The 17,947-nt window shown below is 35.5% G+C and overlaps 1 protein-coding gene and 1 non-coding gene across 4 annotated transcripts in view; one reads left to right on the top strand and one right to left on the bottom strand.

Annotated features, from left to right (window-relative positions):
- CHD6 (chromodomain helicase DNA binding protein 6) overlaps positions 1-17,947 on the top strand; it is a 199,037-nt gene that overhangs the window by 70,414 nt on the left and 110,676 nt on the right. For all 3 annotated transcript variants that reach the window (XM_069063587.1, XM_069063586.1, XM_069063588.1), the window contains exons 6-8: positions 13,710-13,775; positions 14,870-14,928; positions 15,462-15,579. In XM_069063587.1, coding sequence (XP_068919688.1) covers positions 13,710-13,775; positions 14,870-14,928; positions 15,462-15,579 — 243 coding nt within the window. The remainder of the gene's footprint in view (positions 1-13,709; positions 13,776-14,869; positions 14,929-15,461; positions 15,580-17,947) is intronic.
- On the bottom strand, positions 4,723-4,825 carry LOC138142531 (U6 spliceosomal RNA). Its single transcript, XR_011163454.1, has one exon. It is a non-coding gene; the product is annotated as a U6 spliceosomal RNA (small nuclear RNA).

Raw genomic sequence — 17,947 nt, 5'->3', positions numbered from 1 at the left:
TATTTTTAAAAAATTGAATATGAAAAACAAGCATATTTTAAATCATCTTGCCCCCATAAACTTGTATGATAGACAGTTGATCTGTATGTGTTTAACTTGCTGCTGTCTTCTCATTAAGTTCTCTGTTTTTAGTGGGTAGGTTATAATGACACTTTGGATGAATTTTGGAATTCAGATTTAACAATTTTGAAACACTTATGTGAAAGCACCCACTATATGCAAGGCCCTGTGGTACACACTGAGGTTACAAAGTCAAAAGACAAATCTTAGGTCTCAAAGAGCTTACTTTTAATTAAAGACAAAGTGTGTAAAAAAAATAATTTCTGGGGTGGCTAGGTGACAGAGTGAATAGAGCACCGGCCCTGGATTCAGGAGGACGCTGAGTTCAAATCCAGCCTCAGACACTTAACAAAAAAACTAGACGTGTGACTGGGCAAGTCACTTAACCCCAATTGCCCTCCAAAAAAAAAAAAGGCAAAAAAAATAATAATTTCATAGTAGCATTCGGTGTCATGTTCCTAAAGATTACTTATGTGATATATAAAAAGCCCAAGAGACATAATTTCCAGGTAATTAGCAATCATTTTATGGGGGCCGCTAGGTGGCACAGTGAATAGAGCACCAACCCTGGAGTCAGGAAGACCTGAGTTCAAATCTGACCTTATACACTTAACACTTACTGGCCATGTAACCTTAGGCAAGCCACTTAACCCCAACTGCCCTACCTTCCCCCCTCCAAAAAACCAAAAAACAAACAAAAAACCCAATCATTTTATTAATTATGGCTAGTGAGTAATTAATAAATGGTCATTTGGCTTTCTATAAACCAAAGATGACTCATGGAGGCCTCTCAACACTTATATGCTCTTGGAAGAGTGGGTGCTTATGTCATGTGGAAATCAACTGCTTAGTTAACTGTTAATGAGAGAATAAGTATGATAATGAGAGGTGGGTCTATTCTAATGAGGGACTGAGGTGATGTGACTTTGTGTATGGCACTCTTACTCCTCTCTACCCAGACCATTCCCAGCTTTCAACAGTCTAGACAGAGGGATCTACCTCTTCCCAAGTTTACCTGCATAGAACACACTGGGCCTGAATTCACCTAGATTATATTCTGTTTTTCTAGTTGGTTGGGGTCTCAACCAAGTATGCACCCTTCAGAGTCTGTCAGTATAATAATAGGAATTTATTTCTGAATGAGGAAATACAAAGGGGAAGCCTTAATCTCAATTAATAGTTAGTTATTAATATAAGAGAGAATAAGAATTTTTCTTACTTACTACAATCACTCTTATTAGACTACTTTTCACATGTATCTTATACCATCTCACCCCTCTAAGCCTATTTGCATCCTTTTTCCAGTAATAAGTACTTAATCTGTAACACTTGGGAAATTAAATACAATGTGTCTAGTATGGCATTTCAAACCGTTCGAGTCATTACAGACAAAAAATTGGATGAAAAAAATAGTGACATAAATTTTGAATGTTTTTATGATATCAGCTAGCAAAGTAGAGTGACAGGTATAGTAGAGTCATTGTGATAAGCATTATTTTATAATCATTGTGAAAATCAGAGACACGAATGAGGTAATCTTGCATTGAAGATTCACCATAATCAAACAAAATTTCTGCTGAAAAAATACTGACAGAATAAAGTACTAGAAAGAATATAACAAAAATAAGAGCTATCAGGGCTGTCCATAACTAATACAACCTTTTTAGGTTTGTCACTTCTGATATCAGTCAAATGCTGATAAACATTTTGCAGGTAGATTTTAAGTGGGTAGCAATTTAGGAATCAAGATGTGTATCCGAGGGAGGAAAAAGTGGTTTTTAATGGAGATTTGAAATGACAAGGCATTTTACTACATAAGCTAGGAAAGTATGCAGAAGGGAAAGCTAGTACAGTTATAGTAGTAGAAAAGAATATGTAGTAATATATGGAGAGATTGTTGATTAATTGAGGAACTTAGGAGGAGGAGGAAATAGGGAAACATAATTTAATGAGTTGACCAAACCAGGTCTGAAAATAAAATATGGTCATTGGAGCATTTTTAAATGCCTAGAAGGAAACGTAGAGGCAGGATGACTTTGATAGTAACATGTTGAATTTATAATATTCTTTTTTGTTTTTAAAGCAAGCTATATATAATTTTGCAGTTTTACTTATACTACTTTTTCTGTTCTTTTTTTGTATATGAGTATATTCATTTTTTTGCTTTTGTTAAGTTTAGAATTTTTTAAATACAGTGATTTTTTTAAAAAGAAGGGAAGGTAGAAAACCTTATCTAAGTAATGGAAGATTCCTTGAAAATTATTATAGAGAAAATAAAATCAATAATTCTATGAGACAACAAGAAATATTAGAACAAGATAAAAAATATATATGTATGTTTTTTTGCCGTTTTTATTTTATTTTATTTTTTTGGTTTTTATTAATTTGTTTACTTTTAGTTTACAAAATTCATTACTACAATTCCTTGAGTTTCAAATTTTCTCTCCCTTCCCCCTCCACCCCCAAGGCGGCATACAATCAAGTATAGTATCTGCAAATACTTTCACATTAAGTATTAGTCAGGTTATAAAGAAGGATTGTAACAGATGGAACGAAGAATGGGAAAGAGGAAACAAAACCAAACAAGAAAACGAAAAAGGGCAGGTAGTTTGCTTCAATCTGGGTTCAATCACAGTTCTTCCTCTGGATGTAGACATCTCTCTCCATCATGAGTCTTTTGGGTTTGATTTATGTCTCTGGATTGCTGAGAAGAGTCCAGTTTATCAAAGTTGGTCATCACACATACGTTGTGTCTGTAATTGTGTACAAATTCCTCCTGGCTCTACTCTTCTCACTCAGCATTAGTTCATATAAGCCTCTCCAGGTAAATATGAAGTCCATCTGCTCCTCATTTCTTATTGCACAATAGTATTCCATAACATACATACACCACAACTTGTTCAGCCATTCCCCAATCGATGGGCACCCCCTTAATTTCCAATTCTTTGCTACCACAAAAAGAGCTGCTATAAATATTTTTGTACATATGGGTCTTTTTCCCACTTCTATGATCTCTTTGGGATACAACCCTAGAAGTGGTATTGCTGGGTCAAAGGATATGAAATTATTTATAGCCCTTAGGGCATAATTCCAGATTGCTTTCCAGAATGGTTGCATCAGTTCACAATTCTACCAGCAATGCATTAGTGTTCCAATTTGTCCACATCCTCTCCAGTATTTGTCATTTTCCTGTTTTGTCATCTTAGCCAATCTGACTGGTGAGATGTGGTACCTCAGAGTTGTTTTGATTTGCATTTCTCTAATCAATAGTGATTTAGAGCATTTCTTCATGTGCTTACAGATATCTTTAATTTCTTTCTCTGAAAACTGCCTGTTCATATCCTTTGACCATTTATCAATTGAGGAATGACTTGTATTCTTATAGATTTGGCTGAATTCTCTGTCTATTTTAGAAATGAGTCCTTTATCAGAGACATAAGTTGTAAAAATTCTTTCCCAATTTCCCACCTTCCTCTTAATCTTGGTTACATTGGTTTTGTTTGTACAGAAGCTTTTCAATTTAATGTAATCAAATTATCCATTTTGCATTTTATAATGCTCTCTAATTCTTGTTTAGTCAAAGTCTTTCCCTCTCCACAAATCACAGGTGAACTATTCCTTGTTTTCCGAGATTGCTTACAGTATCAACTTTTATACCTAGATCATGCACCCATTTAGACTTGATTTTGGTATATGGTGTTAGGTAATGATCTATGCCCAGTTTCTACCATACTATATTCAAGTTTTCCCAGCAGTTTTTGTCAAACAGTGAGTTCTTATCCCCCAAAACTGGGATCTTTCGGTTTATCAAACAATAGATTACTATAGTCATTGACTGCTGAATCTTGTGTGCCTAATCTATGCCATTGATCCACTACTCTATTCCTCAGCCAGTACCAAATAGTTTTGATGACTGCTGCTTTATAATACAGATTGAAATCTGGTATAGCTAGTCCACCTTTCCTAGCATTTCTTTTCATTAATTCCCTTGATATTCTGGACCATTTATTCTTCCAAATGAATTTTGTTACTATTTTTTCTAGTTCTATAAAGTAGTTTTTTGGTAAACTGGTTGGTATGGCACTAAATATATAATTTAATTTAGGTAAAATTGTCATTTTTATTATATTAGCTCGACCCAGCCATGAGCAATTGATATTTTTCCAATTAGTTAGATCTGACTTTATTTGTGTGAAAAGTGTTTTGTAGTTGTGATCATATAGGTCCTGGGTTTGTTTTGGCAGGTAGATCCCCAAATATTTTATAGTGTCTACAGTAATTTTAAATGGGATTTCTCTTTCTATCTCTTGCTGTTGAATTTCGTTGGAAATATATAGGAATGCTGAGGATTTATGTGGGTTTATTTTATATCCTGCAACTTTGCCAAATTTATTTGTTGTCTCAAGTAGTTTTTTACTTGATTCTCTAGGATTCTCTAAGTATATCATCATATCATCTGCAAAGAGTGATAGCTTGGTTTCTTCTTTGCCTAATTTTATTCCTTTGATTTCTTTTTCTTCTCTAATTGCTACTGCTAACCTTTCTAGTACCAGATTGAATAAGAGGGGTGATATATCCCTTGTTTCAACCCTGATCTTATTGGAAATGCTTCTAGCTTATCCCCATTAAATATAATATTTGCTGATGGTTTTAAATAGATGCAAAAATATGAAATGCTTCACGAATTTGCATGTCATCCTTGAGCAGGATCCATGCTAATCTAATCTGTATCGTTCCAATTTTAGTACATGTGCTGCCAAAGCAAGCATGATAAAAATATTTTTAACACAGTTAAAATAAGTTATCTACTGGAAAACAGGGAAAGGGAAATTATTGAAGAGTCATGAATCACTGAAAGTGATAAGTTAAACAAAAAACCTGGATAATACATTTTAAAAAATAATAAATGAAAATTATCTAGAGCTATTAGAAGGAGAGGGCAGAGTGAAAACAGAAGAGAACCACTGTTACCTCCTGAAAGAAACTCCCAGAAATGTCATAAACAAAATCAAGAGCTTCTTAGTCAGAGAAAGATTACTCTAAGTTGACATGAAGTTTGAATACTAGAAACTCACAGGATCTCAGAAAACTTGGGCAGCAACTACTATGAAGTTAAGAAAATCTTAGAACTTGACATTCCAGAAAGCAAAAATAAAAGTTTGCAACCAAAGAATAATCTTGCAAGACTAATCTACTGGGTAACAGATCTTTTAATGGAGTACAGTACTTTCAAAACATTACTGCTAGAATGGTAAATACATTTGATTAATTAGAAGGGGCTGAACAGTGATGGAATACTTACATTCTATAGGGGTAAAAGAAACAAGGGTTCCCTGTAGAATGCTTTTGTCTTCAGACGTCACAGAGGAAGTTAAAAATAAGACCAGCGAAGACCAAAGCCTGGGGGTATGTTCCATTTTGAGATTAAGAAACAAAGAAAAAGTAGTGGGAAAAGGAATATACTTGGGATAAAACGAGGAGCAAGGGTGTTGAGTCTTCACTTTTCAGTGGAGAAGAATATACAAAGGTAGAAGGTGTAGGGAGAATGGGACTCTTGTCAGAAAGATAATATCAGTTGAACATACACATTTGTACAAAAAGGTCAGTGTAGAAAAACATTAACCTTCAAAGAAAGCAAGAATGAGACAGGAAAAGGGGATTTAAGAATGAGGCTAGAGTCTGGATGGAATAGTATATTGGCGAACAAAACCAAACATCCACTTCAGAGTAGAGATGTTAAGAGGGGGAGATAAGAAATAAAAGAACCAATGAGCTGAATCTGGACAAAAAGAATGGAGGTGAGGCAATTTATTAGAAGATGATTACTCAAGTATAGATAACTAGTATTGATCACATGCCTTCTCTCTCACCTCCTTTATAAGGAAGAGGGGTTAGGGGTATATGAAGAAGGGAAATACACATGTTATTTCTAAAGACTGAAAAGAATGGACTCATCCATAAAAACAGAAAAGGCTGTCAGAATGGATTAGAAAATATAATTCTACAAAATGTGGTTTAGAAGAAATTCTTGAAACATAAAGATTCATAAAATTAAAAATAAGGGCTGGCAGGGGGCAGAGCCAAGATGGTGGAGTAGAAGCAGGACCTCCCTGCTGCTCTGGCTTCCACCTTCCCCAATCCATGTAAAAAGGGGACTCTAAACAAACTTTGGAACTGCAGAACCCACAAAATGACACAGAGAATCTAACCTCCCGCTGAGGACAGCCTGGTGCCAGCAGAAATCGGCCAGCACAGCATTCTGGGAGCCGAGCCCAGCCCCATGCTGAGGCTTTAGCCCCTGACCAGCCACGGGCCAGAGGGACTCCAGATCAGCAGCAGCTATGGCTATTTCCAGAATTCTCAGCACAGATGTGAAGGACAGAGTGAGAGGTCAGTGCAGTCTGGACTTTGGGACCCAGTAAGTGGGAGTGCGTGCTGAAACAGGGGCACAGCCAGCCAGCACCACGTGGCAGCTTCAGCTCCTGGCCTGCAGAGTGTAGGGGGCCAAGAACCAGTCTGAGTGGTAATTGCTCTTGCTTTAACCTGCTTGGATCTGGATTGCAGTCTAGGGTGGAGGTCCTGGTGTGTCCAGCTTACCAGAGCGTGTGGAGACCTAAGAGAGGGCACCCATCTAATACCTCCAACAGCTGAGAAAACCCCAGCGTTTGGAACAAAAGCTCCCCTGTCGGGTGGCAGAGTCCTACTGGGGCAAAAAGCCCAGGGGTCAAGTGACTGAGGGGCACTATGACCAGGCAAAGGAAACAAAGCAGACAGAAGATTCCAACATTACACTCCTATTTTGGGGACAAAAAGGAGCAAAGCATGGAACAGGAAGAAGACAGTGAAGTCAGAACTTCTGCATCAAAAGCTTCAAAGGAAAATATGAGCTGGTTACAGGCCATAGAGGACCTTAAGAAGCAGATAAGAGAAGTGGAGGAGAAATTGTGAAGAGAAATGAGAACAATGCAAGAAAATTATGAAATGAGAGTCAACAGCCTGACTGAGGAAAATAATACCTTAAAAAACAGACTAACTCAAATGGCAAAAGAGGCTCAAAAAGGCAATGAGGAGAAGAATGCCTTAAAAAGCCAAATTGGCCAGATGGAAAAAGAATCTCAAAAGCTCAATGAGGAGAATCATTGTTTCAGAATTAGATTGGAGCAAATGGAAGCTAGTGACTTTATGAGAAATCAAGATGCTGTTAAACAGATCCAAACAAATGAAAGAATAGATGGCAATGTGAAATATCTTATGGGAAAAACCACTGACCTGGAAAATAGATCCAGGAGAGATCATTTAAAAATTATTTGACTACCTGAAAGCCATTACCAAAGTAAGAACGTAGAAATCATCCTCCAGGAAGTTCTCAAAGAAAACTGCCCTGATGTTTTAGTACCAGAGGGCAAAATAGAGGTTGAAAGGATCTACTGATCACCTGTTGAAAAAGATCCCCAAAAGAAAACTCCTAGGAATATTATAGCCAGGTTCCGGAATTCCAAAATTAAGGAGAGAATATTGCAAGCAGCCAGGAAGAAACAATTTGAATATTGTGGAAACACAATCAGGATAACCCAGCATCTGGCAGCTTCTACACTGAGGGATCGAAGGGCTTGTAATATGATATTCCAGAGGGCAAAGGAGCTGGGATTAAAACCAAGAGTCACCTACCCAGCAAAACTGAGTATCATGTTTCAGGGGAAAATATGATCATTCAGTGGAATAGAGGACTTTCAAGCATTCTTGCTGAAAAAACCAGAGTTGAATAGAAAATTTGACATTCAGATACAAGAAGCAAGAGAAGCATGAGAAGGTAAATAGGGAAAAGAAATCATAAGGAACTTATCAAAGTTGAACTATTAAAAAAATAAAAAATAATTAAAAAAATTTTTTGAAAAGGGGTGGCCAGGTGGCTCAGCAAGTAAGAGCACTGGCCCCAGTGTCAGGATGACCTGGGGATCAAATCCGGGCTCAGATACTTAGTACCACACCCAGAAATAACTGGCTGTGTAACCTTGAGCAAGTTACTTAACCCCAATTGCTTAAAAAAAAAAGTTGAACTATTAATATTCCTACATGGAAAAACAATAATTGTAACTTATGAAACTTTTCTCAGTAGTTGAAGGGAACACACACACACATATATATATATATGTCTATATATGAGGGTATATGGACATATGAATACATATGTGAATGTGTGTATATATGTTTGCAGTTATACATAGATAGAGGGCACAGGACCAATTTAACAGGAAGGGATGATACTTAAAAGGTGAAATTAAGAGGTAAGAGAGGAATATAATGAGAGGAGATGGAGAGAGACAGATTGGGGTAAACTATCTCATACAGAAGAGGCAAGGCAAAATGGTTACAATGGAGGGGAAGAATAGGAAGGCAAAAGGGAATGAGTCAACCTTATTCCCATTGAATTTGGCTTGAGGAGGGAATGAAATACACACTAAATAGGGTGTCTTACCCTACAGGAGAGTAGGGGGGAAGGGGATGAGAATGGGGATGAGGGAAATGGGGAGGGAAGTTGGAAGCACCCACTTTTGAAAAGGGACAGGATCAAAGTAGAGAATAGAACAAGTGGAAGGTAGGATAGGAGGGAGGGAAATATAGTCAGTCTTTTACAGTATATCTACTATGTTATTTTGCATTAGCCACACAATTACAACCTATACTGAACTGCTTATCTTCCCAGTAAGGGTGGGTGACAAGGAAGGAAGGGAATGAATCTGGAATTCAAAGTTTTAAAATCAAATATTCAAATATATATGTGTATATGTATGTATGTATATATATATATATATATATATATATATATACTATTATTAATACTATTTTACATGTAATTGGGAAATAAGATATACAGGCACTGGGGCATAGAGATCCACTGGAAAAGTCTAAAGGTGTATGGGAGAAAATACGGGAGAGAACAGTTTGGAGGAGGGAATATCCTGTGGGACTGCTATTTTGGGGCAGTGAGTAGGGGAAAAACGGGGAGAAAATTTGTAACTCAAAATCTGGCAGAAATGAATGATGTAAATTAGAAGTTAATAAAGCATTTAAAAAAAATAAGGGCTGGAACAGTTTTTATTGTGCTTCAAGAAAACTGAGGAGAGCAGAAGGTGGCTGTAAAGATAAGGGCAGCAGTAAAAATAGGTGTTTAGAGAAGATTAAACTATATGGGAAACTACGTTATGTTTAAAGACACCATAGATAAGGAAATAATATCAGTGCTTAGTACACAGCACTGAATGTCTTGGCATCTAAGTATTTAAAGGGAAAAATTCAGTGTCAGAGAAAAATAGACAGCAAAACCATCATCAAAGACCTCATTGGACCCCTTTCAGACAAATCTAACCAAAAGATAAACAAGAAACAAGTTAAGAACTTGAATAGAATTTTAATCAAGTTAGATATATTTCTGGCAAATATTAAATGGAAACAGAAATAAATATAATTTCTCTGCTGTGTGTGGCACCTTGATAAAAATTAACTATGTGATAGGCCTAGCATATAAATCTCATAAACAAAAGCCAAAACAATTAAACACACATACTCACCACAGTACAATAAAATTTATAGTAAGTAAAGCAGAACCTTTAAGTAAAAGATTCAGATTTGATGGAGATTAAATCATATAATCATAAAGAATTGTTAGGTGAAAATACAAATTTTTAAAATAATAAATAATTTCATCAATGAAAATGAAATGATGAGACAGTTTATCAAAACTTGGTATGGGGGAGCCAAGATGGCTGAGTATAAATAAGCAGGGACTTACCTGAGCACTTTCAAATTTCCCTCCAAATAATGTTAAAATAACACCTCAAAACAAATTCTGGAGTGTCAGAGCCAACAAAATAACAAGGTGAAACAGTTTTCTAGTCCAAAAGAAGCTAGAAAGTCAGCAGAAAAGGTCTGTCTCACTGGGGTGAAAGTAGAGTGCAGTCCAACACCTGGCAAGCCAGCAACAAGCCTTGGCGGCAACTGAATAAACTGGCAGGGAGTCTTATCCAACAGATGGTAAAGGGGTCAGACAGCTGGTCAGAAGATTAGGGAAGAGCACTGTGTTGCATTATCCTCACATAATTATAAGAACATTGAACCACTGAGGCACCATTGGTGGAGTTTTGAACTGATCCAGCCATTCTGGAGAGCAATTTGGAGCTGTAAACCTGTGCATACGCTTTGACCCAGCAATACTCCTGCTAGGGGTATTTTCCAAAGAGGGGAAAAAAAGGTAAAGGACCTATATGTACAAAAATATTTATAGCAACTCTTTTTGTACTGGCAAAGAATTTGAAATTGAAGGAATGCTCATCAATTGGGGAAGGACTGAACAAGTTATAGTATATGATTGTGATGTAATACCATTGTGCGCTAAGAATGACAAGCAAGATGCTTTCAGAGAATCCTGGAAAGACTTAGATGAACTGATGCAAAATGAAGTGGGTACAACCAGGAGAACATCATGCACAGTAGCAACAATATTGTATGATGATCAACTGTGAATGACTTAACTATTCTCAGCAATATGATTCAAGACAATTCCAAAGGACTTATGATGAAAAATTCTATCCATCTCCAGAGAAAAAACTGATGGAGTCTGAATAAAGATTGAAGTAGACTTTTTTTTTTTTACTTTCTTTATTCTTCTTGGATTTTTTTTTTTGAGAGGGGGGAAAGGTGTTTGAGTTTTCTTTCACAGTATGACTAATATGGAAATGTATTTTGTGTGACTGCATGTTTTATATAAGCTGTATCAAATTGCTTGACCTCTCAATGAGGGGGAAAGGAAGAGATGGAGGCAGGGAATTTGGAACTCAAAAAAATTTTTTAAATGAATGTTAAAAATTGTTTTTACATATAATTGGGGGGGGAAATAAAATATTTTTAAAACATTTAAGAAAAAAAAACCTTTTGGGATGGAGACAAAGAAGTCCTAAGAGGAAAATTCATGTCTCTTAAAATTTTCAATCGACACAGAAGAGAAAGAATAGATCAGTGTATTTATTCATCATTCATCTAAAAAAATTTTTTAATTAAAAAAAAATCTTAACACCAAAATAAAAATTCTGGAAAAAAAATATAGACTAACAAAATTGAAAACAAGTTGTTGAAGTAATAGATAAACCAGAAGCTGTTTTTTTTTTTTAAAGAAAACTACCCAATGAAATAGAAAAATATAGCTAAAATACATTTTATTCAAAGAAAGGAAAAGCAAATGTCAACAAAAATGAAAGTGGAGAATTCCCAACAAAGGAAGAGGAAATAAAGGAAATCATTATGAACTCTTTTGCCCACTTATGTTTCATCAAAACTTATATGAAATGGATGAATATTTATGAAAATGTCAGATGTGCAGATATAAGAAATCAAGATCTTAAAGAACCAAATCTCAAAAAATGAACTTGAACAAACCATAAATGAACTCCCAAAGGGGGAAGAAAAAACAAAAACAGGACCAGATAAATAAATTGTATCAGCTGAACATTTAAAAATTAATTTATTTCAACATTGCGTAAACAGTTTGCAAAAATCAGAGGAAAAGGTAGCCTATCAAATTCCTTCAATAGTAGAAATATTATTTGATCCCTAAACAGAGAAGTGACAAATCAGAGAAAACTGTGGACTAATATCCATGATGAATGTTGATGTAAAATGTTAAAGTGGCTTTAGCACAAATTTAAAATTTACATACTATGATCATCTAAGATTTATGAACAATTAATGGTTGTTTAAATTTTTAGGAAAACTAAGTGTAACAGGTCATATTAATAATAAAAATTTTGAAAATCACTTGATTTTTCTCAACAGGTGTAAAACAAATTAATCTGGAGAAGAAAATATCATGTGTCTCAAGGGAAATTTTTAAAAATTAGAAAGGAAAAGGATCTCCTATTACCACATCTCCTAACCTACAAAACAGTAATCATAAAAACAGTTTGGTACTGGTTAAAAAATGGAAAAGTTTGTCAATGGAACAGATTAGGCAGATACCATACAGAAGCAAACAAACAGCGTAGGGTTTAATACATCCAAAGACTCCCTCCTGGGGCAAAGATTGTTCAGTAAAAACTGCTGGGAAAACTGGAAAGCAGCCTGGCAGAAATGAGTTTTAGATCAAGATCTCACATCATATGCCACATTAAGGTCCAAATCGACATATGACTTAGATATAAAAAGTCATATAACATTGGAGGAGCAGGAAAAGAAGATATATTTTGTAACTGGATAATGAATGTGTTCTAGATCAGACAAGGGATAGTTTCAAATGAGATAAAATAGACAGCTTTCTTTTTGTCTGTGCATATATTCTTTGACCCTGTGATACTGCTGCAAGACATAAACTCCAAAACCTCAAAGGAAGAAAGGACCCTTATATACAAAAATATTTGTTTTTTATTCTAACAAAGAATCAAAAACCAATAGGGTGACAGTGAGCAGGAAAATGGCTAGACAAAGTTTAACCTGTGAATGTGAAGGAATGCTATTTATTGCATAATGAGAGATGAATGATTCAGAGAAACCTGGGAAGACTTGTATGAACTGATGAATACTGAAATAAGCAGAATTAGGAGAATAATTTATATAATAACTGCAGTATTACAAAGAAAAGCAACTTTGAAAGACTTGAGAATTCTGACTAATACAGTTCTCAGTTTCAAAGGACCAAAAATGAAGACTGTTTCCCACTTCCTGTTAGAGAGGTGATAGAAGTATAGAGTAGTTTTTTGAACATGACTAATGTGCAAATTTGTTTGTTTGTTGGCCTATCTGTTACCAGGAATGAGGTTTTTATTCTTTTTTTTTGTAGGAAAGGATTGTTGGGAATTAGGGGACTAGTGATAGGGTTGCCAACAAAAAGAAGGGAAAAAAGGAAAAGAGTCAATGAAAATTTTAAAAGAAGGCACACAGAACAGAAGGAGGTTCAGAGGAAGAAAAGCTGGGCACCTTTGAAAGTATCATACAGAATGTATTATATATAGACTTTAAAAAGGAAACAAGCTTGACCTCATGGATTGTCATGGTTTCTTATCAGTACTGTTTCTAAAAGGAAAGAAGACTTGTTTGGAATCTATTATATGTAGGCTCATGTCCCAGGTCTCCTCCCTACTTACTTCCTAGCTGATAATGAACAGACCACTTAACCACTCCGACACTCCATATATTTGACTGTAAAATGAGGCTAATATTGCTTATACTACCTATATCACAGGATTACTATGAGGAAAGCTCTTTTTATACTATAAAGTGCTATAGTATGTAAATGTGAGTTGGTGCTCTTATTATTAGAGCACTCTGCCCCCACTAGTACCATAGCAACTTTTAAACATTTTATATTATTAACTAGGGTTTTTTTCCTTTCTGAGGGTTCCTTGTAATGTGAAAGTTTTCCAATTAGTGCTGTCTATTCTGCTTTGTGTTTTATCATCTTTTTATACAGTACTAGAACCCGTCCAGTGTAGTCATAAACATCTGTTATAAAAGGTTATGTTATAATAGTAGTTCACCCTGTGCTGATGGTTACTGAATATTAATAAACTTCTGGATCAAACAGTGCCAGTTGTGGTACTTCTGATGAAATCTTCCTTGCTGTCAGTAGAATAATTAACCATTACTTAAACCCTTATCTTTAGGAGCCTCCAGAAGATGACGCTAATATCATTGAGAAGATTCTGGCATCCAAGATGGTACAGAAGGAGGTCAGTGGCTTATAATTTATAATTTTCATCTTATTCAGCCTGGAAATATGCACAAATTTGGGGGGTATGAGGAATGGACAGAAAGGAGAAATTGAGGGTGGTATAGGGATATAATACCTTGGTATAAGTGAGAATTATGCCAGAGTATTTTTTGACATTTATCATCCTTTTGTCTTAATATGTCTTATCATCCTTTGTCATAATAAATTTTGACAAATAAATTTAGGGTTATAAAATTAATCAAGAGCAAAATGATTTTTTTTCCTTTGTTTTTGCATCTAGAGATAGCTGTTCCATCATTGCTACCTTCATTAGAATTTAGTTGAGGACTAAGAGGGGAGATAGTGAGTAGTATACCAGAGAAGTCTCCTAGATTTGTTTGATTATTTTGAAGTAAAGTATCCCAGAATTAGTAGACAGCGTCTCAGGAAGAAAACTTTTAAGAGACAGAAGAATACTGGGGCATGATCTCAACGAGAACTTATTTTTCATCCTTAAGTTAAATGTTTAAGGAAGTGAGTTTCATTTCTTTAAGCCTGAATGCCACAGGTGATTTATTGTGCTCTCATAGGAAAAATTATAAATCGAGGCATACTTTGCCTGATATTGTCAGGCAAAGCAGCACCTCCTTAGGTCTAGGATAATTAGTTCATAGGAACAATGGGAAATCAACCTTACAGTGTTTCAGGGTTTATTCAAATGATTTGAGGTCTGAGGTCATGGCTTATTGATAATATTGTTGCAAAAGAGTATTGGCTGGACCATTGTTATGTGGAGTGTGGCTGTACAGGTATTCCCTTTTACTCTAGGTTTATCTTAACTATCTGTGCTCTAGCTGTATAATCAGAGGAATAAGAGAATCTAGTCCTAGCTTGAATCTTGGCAAGACTGCAGAAATATGGAACCTTAATCCATATGGTGTTTAGCTGTTTTTCACCTCCATGAAACTTGGTCTTTAGTTGTCAGCAGGAAGTAAAAGTTTTCTTAAGTAATCCTTGCTTAATATTTATGTATTTTCATTTAGCACATGAGTTATTCATGCAGGATAGCACCTGCCACAGGAACAGAATTGATAATCTGCTTGTTGATCATAGGTTCACCCTGGGGAGCTTCCTTTTGACATGGAGCTATTCTACGTCAAGTACAGAAATTTGTATGTATTTACTTGTTTACAGCTTTTATTTTCTTCCATTATATTTTTTTCACATTAAAAGGATGTTTTCCCCCCATTTTTAACAGTGTTCCATGTTGATATCTTTCATGTATTTTTAGGATGACCCTTAGAATTTTATTTCTTTGAGTTTTACTGAAATATAATGTTTCTTCTCTTCTTGATCTTCCTCTTCTTTTCATTTTCTTCTCCTTCATTATTGCTCTCAGTAATGGCCATTAAAGTCTGTGCTCACCATTGTCCTGTTAATGTCAGTTCTTATGTGGACATAACTACTTAAAATCTGTCCCTGGCTTTTCCATATCCTAAAGGGCAAACTCCTTAAAGACATGTGTGCAAATGTCATAAAGAACAAAATTGATACAATGACAATACTATTCTTGGCATCAGAAACTACACTTGCATCTTAGAACAAATCAGCTGCTTTTATGTTTCATAGTTTGATTTTTAAACAGTTAAAACAACACATTTTTGTAGTTGTTCCTGGATTAAATGTGCTTTGTATTTTGGGGCAGTTCCTACTTGCATTGTAAATGGGCAACACTGGAAGAGCTGGAAAAAGACCCTCGGATTTCTCAGAAGATAAAGCGCTTCAGAAATAAGCAAGCACAAATGAAGCACATTTTTACAGAGGTAAAATGACATTTAATAATTAATGTTGCCTCAGTTCTTTGAGTTTTGAAAATTTGGCTTAGGGGTTTAAGAATGATTTATTAATTGAAGTTGAAGCTCTCTGTAAATACATTTCTCTCAAGTTGTTGAAGCTTCTACTTTCTGGTATAATTAGTCTAAATTAATACTAAAGAAAAACAATGATCCAGCAGTGTATTTAAGTGAATCAGTGACCACATAAGGTTAGATAGCATTGGACGCTGCCAAGTAGAGTGTGAAAATCCAACAGAACATTTTTTGTTTTAAAAAAAATTTAATATTTTTATTTTTCCTAAATTACATTTTCAACATTCATTTTTAAGATTTGAGTTCCAAATTTTCTCCCTCTCTCCCCACCCACCTTATTGAGAAGGCAAGCAGTTTTATATAGGTTATACATGTGTAATCATGCAAAACTTATTTCCATATTAGTCATGTTGTAACAGAAAACACAGACCAAAATAAAAACCCAAGAAACATAAAGAAAGTTTAAAAAAAATTATGATTTGATTTGTATTCAGATTCCTTCAGTTCTTTCTCAGGGACTAGGTAGTACTTTTCATGATAAGTCCTTCAGATTTGTCTTGGATCATTGTATTGCTTTAGAATAGCTAAGTCATTCACAGTTGATCATCTTGACAATTTTTTTTTTTTGGAGAGGGGAAGGCAAGGCAATTAGGGTTAAGTGACTTGCCCAAGGTCATATGGCTAGTTAAGTGTCGAGTGTCTGAGGTTGGGTTTGAACTCAGGTCCTCCTGACTTCAGGGCCAGTGCTCTATTCATTGCGCCACCTAGCTGCCCTTATCTTATAATATTTTTGTTAGTGTATACAATCTTTTTTCTGGTTCTACTCATTTCACTTTGTATCAGTTCATGTAAGTCTCTTCAGGTTTTTCTGATCATAATTTCTTATTTCACAGTTGTATTCCATCACAATCATATACCACACATTGTTTAGCCATTCCCCGAATGATCTGTCATCCCCTCAATTTCTTTTTCTTTGCCACCAGAAAAGAGCTGCTATAAATATTTTAGCATAGTTCCAAATTGCTCTACATAATGGTTGAATCAGTTCACAACTCCACCAACAGTGCATTAGTGTCTCAGTTTTCCTACATTCCCCTCAAAATTTATCATTTTCCTTTTCAGTTCTTTTAGTCAATCTAATAGGTGTGATGTATTTTAAGTTGAATTTTTCCAATCGGTAGTGATTTAAAGTCTTTTTTCTTATGACTGTAGATTTGATTACTTCATCTGAAAACTGACTTCATATTTTTTGATTATTTGTTATTTGGGGAATGGCTTTTGTTTTTATAAATCTGACTCATTTCTCTATATATTTGAGAGATGAGGCCTTTATCAAAGAAATTTCAAAAATTTTTTCTAGTTATGATTACTAACTATATTTCCCTCCTTCCTATTTCTCCCTAATTTATTCTATTCTCTCTCTCCTTTCACCCTATCTCTCCTCAAAAATGTTTTGCTTCTGACTGTTGCCTCCTCCAGTCTACTCTCCCTTCAGTGAGGACACTCTCCCCCTTCTTTTATCCTCTTCCCCTCCTACTTTCTTGTAGGATAAGATATATTTTATCTTAATTGGAGCATGCATGTTATTACTTCTTTTTAAAAAAAAATTTATTTGCTTTTAATTTACAATATTCGATTCCACAATTTCTTGAGTTCCAAATTTTCTGCCCCTCTCTCACCTCCCCATTCCCCCTATGAAGGCATGCTATCCAATATAGGTTCTGCAAATACCTTCGCATTAAGTATTAGTCAGGTTGTAAAGAAGAGCTTTAACCAGTGGAGTGAACAAGAAGGAAGGAACATAACAAAACACGAAAGAGGGCAGGTAGTTTGCTTCAGTCTGCATTCCGACTCTAGTTCTTTAGTCTGAATGTGGATATCCCTTTTCATCATGAGCCCTTTGGAGTTGTCTTCTAACCCTTCATTGCTGAGGGGAGCCCAGTCTATCAGAGTTAGTTGTCATAGATACAATGTGTCTATTATTGTGTACAAAGTTCTCCTGGTTCTGCTCTCCTCACTGAGCATCAGTTTATATAAGTCTCTTCAGGTTGTTGTGAAGTTTGCTCCTCATTTCTTATAGCACAATAAATAGTATTCCATTGCACTCATATACCACAACTTGTTCAGTCATTCCCCAATTGATGGGCACCCCCTTGATTTCCATTCTTTGCCACCACAAAAAGAGCTGGTATAAATATTTTTGTACATACGAGTGCTCCTCCCACTTGTATGATTTCTTTGGAATACAGCCCTAGAAGTGGTATTGCTGGGTGAAAGGGTGTGCATAGTTTTGGGCATAGTTCCAAACCACTCCCCAGCACGG

Source organism: Petaurus breviceps, unplaced genomic scaffold (genome assembly GCF_028583685.1).
Source record: "Petaurus breviceps papuanus isolate PSGF00001 unplaced genomic scaffold, PetGlider_PUasm1.0 90591, whole genome shotgun sequence".
Classification (NCBI taxonomy): Eukaryota; Metazoa; Chordata; class Mammalia; order Diprotodontia; family Petauridae; genus Petaurus; species Petaurus breviceps.
This window is presented reverse-complemented; position numbering and strand designations above follow the sequence as displayed.